Here is a 1813-nt window from a genome sequence, read left to right on the forward strand (position 1 = left end):
CGAAACCTCAGACTTACAGCTTCTCCAGTTCCACTGCTGGCAGTTTAAATAAACTCATTTCTGCCTGGAATGAGCAGTTGTGTAACGCGCAGCCATCCCACTTGCCAGAAAGAAGAGATGATTCACTGCTCCAGAGCCTCGGCAGCACAATGCAGATGCGCCTGCCAAGCAGGGAAACGGGAGGGTAATAACAATTCGTCAAGATTTGGTACCTTATGACTCATTACCAAAGGTCATAAATGGCTATTGTCAGGCAATCCCACAGCCACAGCGGGCCCGCTGCCCCTCGCTTTGCACACAAGATGAAATTATATTTTTCAGGCTGCCTGGAAGTGACTAATGCTCAGCTTGTTCTCAAAAACGGCGTTATTTTTATCTTCCACCTGTTTCCCTGCTTTGCCAAGAATAAAAGGAAAAACGTGTTTGCTCTCTGTGGTGGAAGGAAAAAAAAAAAAAAAAAGCGAACCATTCTATTTGGGGATCTATTCACACCTCCACAGTGCACCTCCCAGTTAAATATTAACACTTAAAGCCCTCTGTGTGCCCGGCGGCTGGTTGCTCTGGAAACCCACCCCCGTGAGCATCAGGAAGGCAGAGGGGCCTCTGGTTCCTGCTGGAACGGTGGGGTCCCCGCAGCCAGCCCTCCCCAGGCACTGCACCCAGCATCAGCCACACAAATCCACCTCTTTCCTTCAGCATTGGCAGCTTAGACCTTCTAATTAATAAATTAGCTGTAACGCCAGTGTCACTGATGGAGTATCTCTGCTCTGAGTGAAGAATTATGTTGTAACCTTTGCATCAACCAACCTGATTTTTCAACCACCCTGCTGAAAAAACGTCATCCAACTCTTGTGTGCAATATAAACAGGCACCGACAGCTCTGCAGCCGGGGGAGATGAGGCTTGGGAGCCGGGGAGGAAACAGCTTTCCCCTCCTCGGGCGGAGAATCTGCAAACAAACCTTTCCCTCACGGCTTCTGCTGTGTAAAATAGAACAGCGTGGGCCTCGTTGGGAGCTGCTGGTGCCAGTCGTCCTGTCTCCACCACTGTGGCAGCTGCCACGTCCTACTGTGGTGACAGCACAGGGGAGGGAGGACAGAGCACAGAACCATAGAACCACCCAGGCTGGAAGGGACCTTTAAGATCGAGTCCAACTGTTAAATTAACACTGCCCAAACCATCCCAAACCAACCCGTGTGCCTCAGCACCACGCCTGCCCGGCTTTTATATACCTCCAGGGATGGCAACTCCACCACTGCCCTGGGCAGCCTGTTCCGATGGTTGATAACCTTGTCAGTGAAGAAGTTTCCCCAATTTCCATCCTAAATCTACCCTTGGTGCAACTTGAGGCCATTTCCTCTTGTCCCATGGCCTGTTCCTTGGGAGAAGAGGCGACCCCCCCCGGCTACACCCTCCTTCAGGGAGTTGTAGAGCGCGAGAAGGTCTCCCCTCAGCCTCCTTTTTTCCAGGCTGAACCCCCCCAGCTCCCTCAGCCGCTCCTCATAAGCCGTGACCAGACACGGCCTGAGGCCTGACCCCCCCCTCAGCCGCCATCCCGGCGCCTCACGCAAGAGACAGGCCTCAACCATCACGCACAGAGGGCCGCGCACTGAACAGACCCCCATCGCCCACGACACCCTCTCAGCTTTGTGTGCCACCGCTTTATTTCCCCGCCCGGAGCCGCCCCCGGGCTGAGGCGGAGGAGGCGCCTCCTGGCCGCCGCCATGACACCCCGCGCCCGCCATTTCCCAGCTCTCGCGAGACTTGGGCTCTCCCCGCCCTTTCCGGTCATGGCGGCGCTCTAGGCCGCCGGT

The 1813-nt window shown here is 55.0% G+C and overlaps 1 protein-coding gene across 1 annotated transcript in view; it reads left to right on the forward strand.

Moving 5' to 3' along the window:
• Window positions 1–1789: 1789 nt before the first annotated feature.
• Window positions 1790–1813, forward strand: part of MAK16 (MAK16 homolog) — a 3267-nt gene continuing 3243 nt past the window's right edge. The window contains exon 1 of the mRNA XM_014958397.1: window positions 1790–1795. Coding sequence (XP_014813883.1) covers window positions 1790–1795 — 6 coding nt within the window. The remainder of the gene's footprint in view (window positions 1796–1813) is intronic.

This window comes from Calidris pugnax, unplaced genomic scaffold, assembly GCF_001431845.1.
Source record: "Calidris pugnax isolate Ruff unplaced genomic scaffold, ASM143184v1 scaffold280, whole genome shotgun sequence".
NCBI classification, from domain to species: Eukaryota; Metazoa; Chordata; class Aves; order Charadriiformes; family Scolopacidae; genus Calidris; species Calidris pugnax.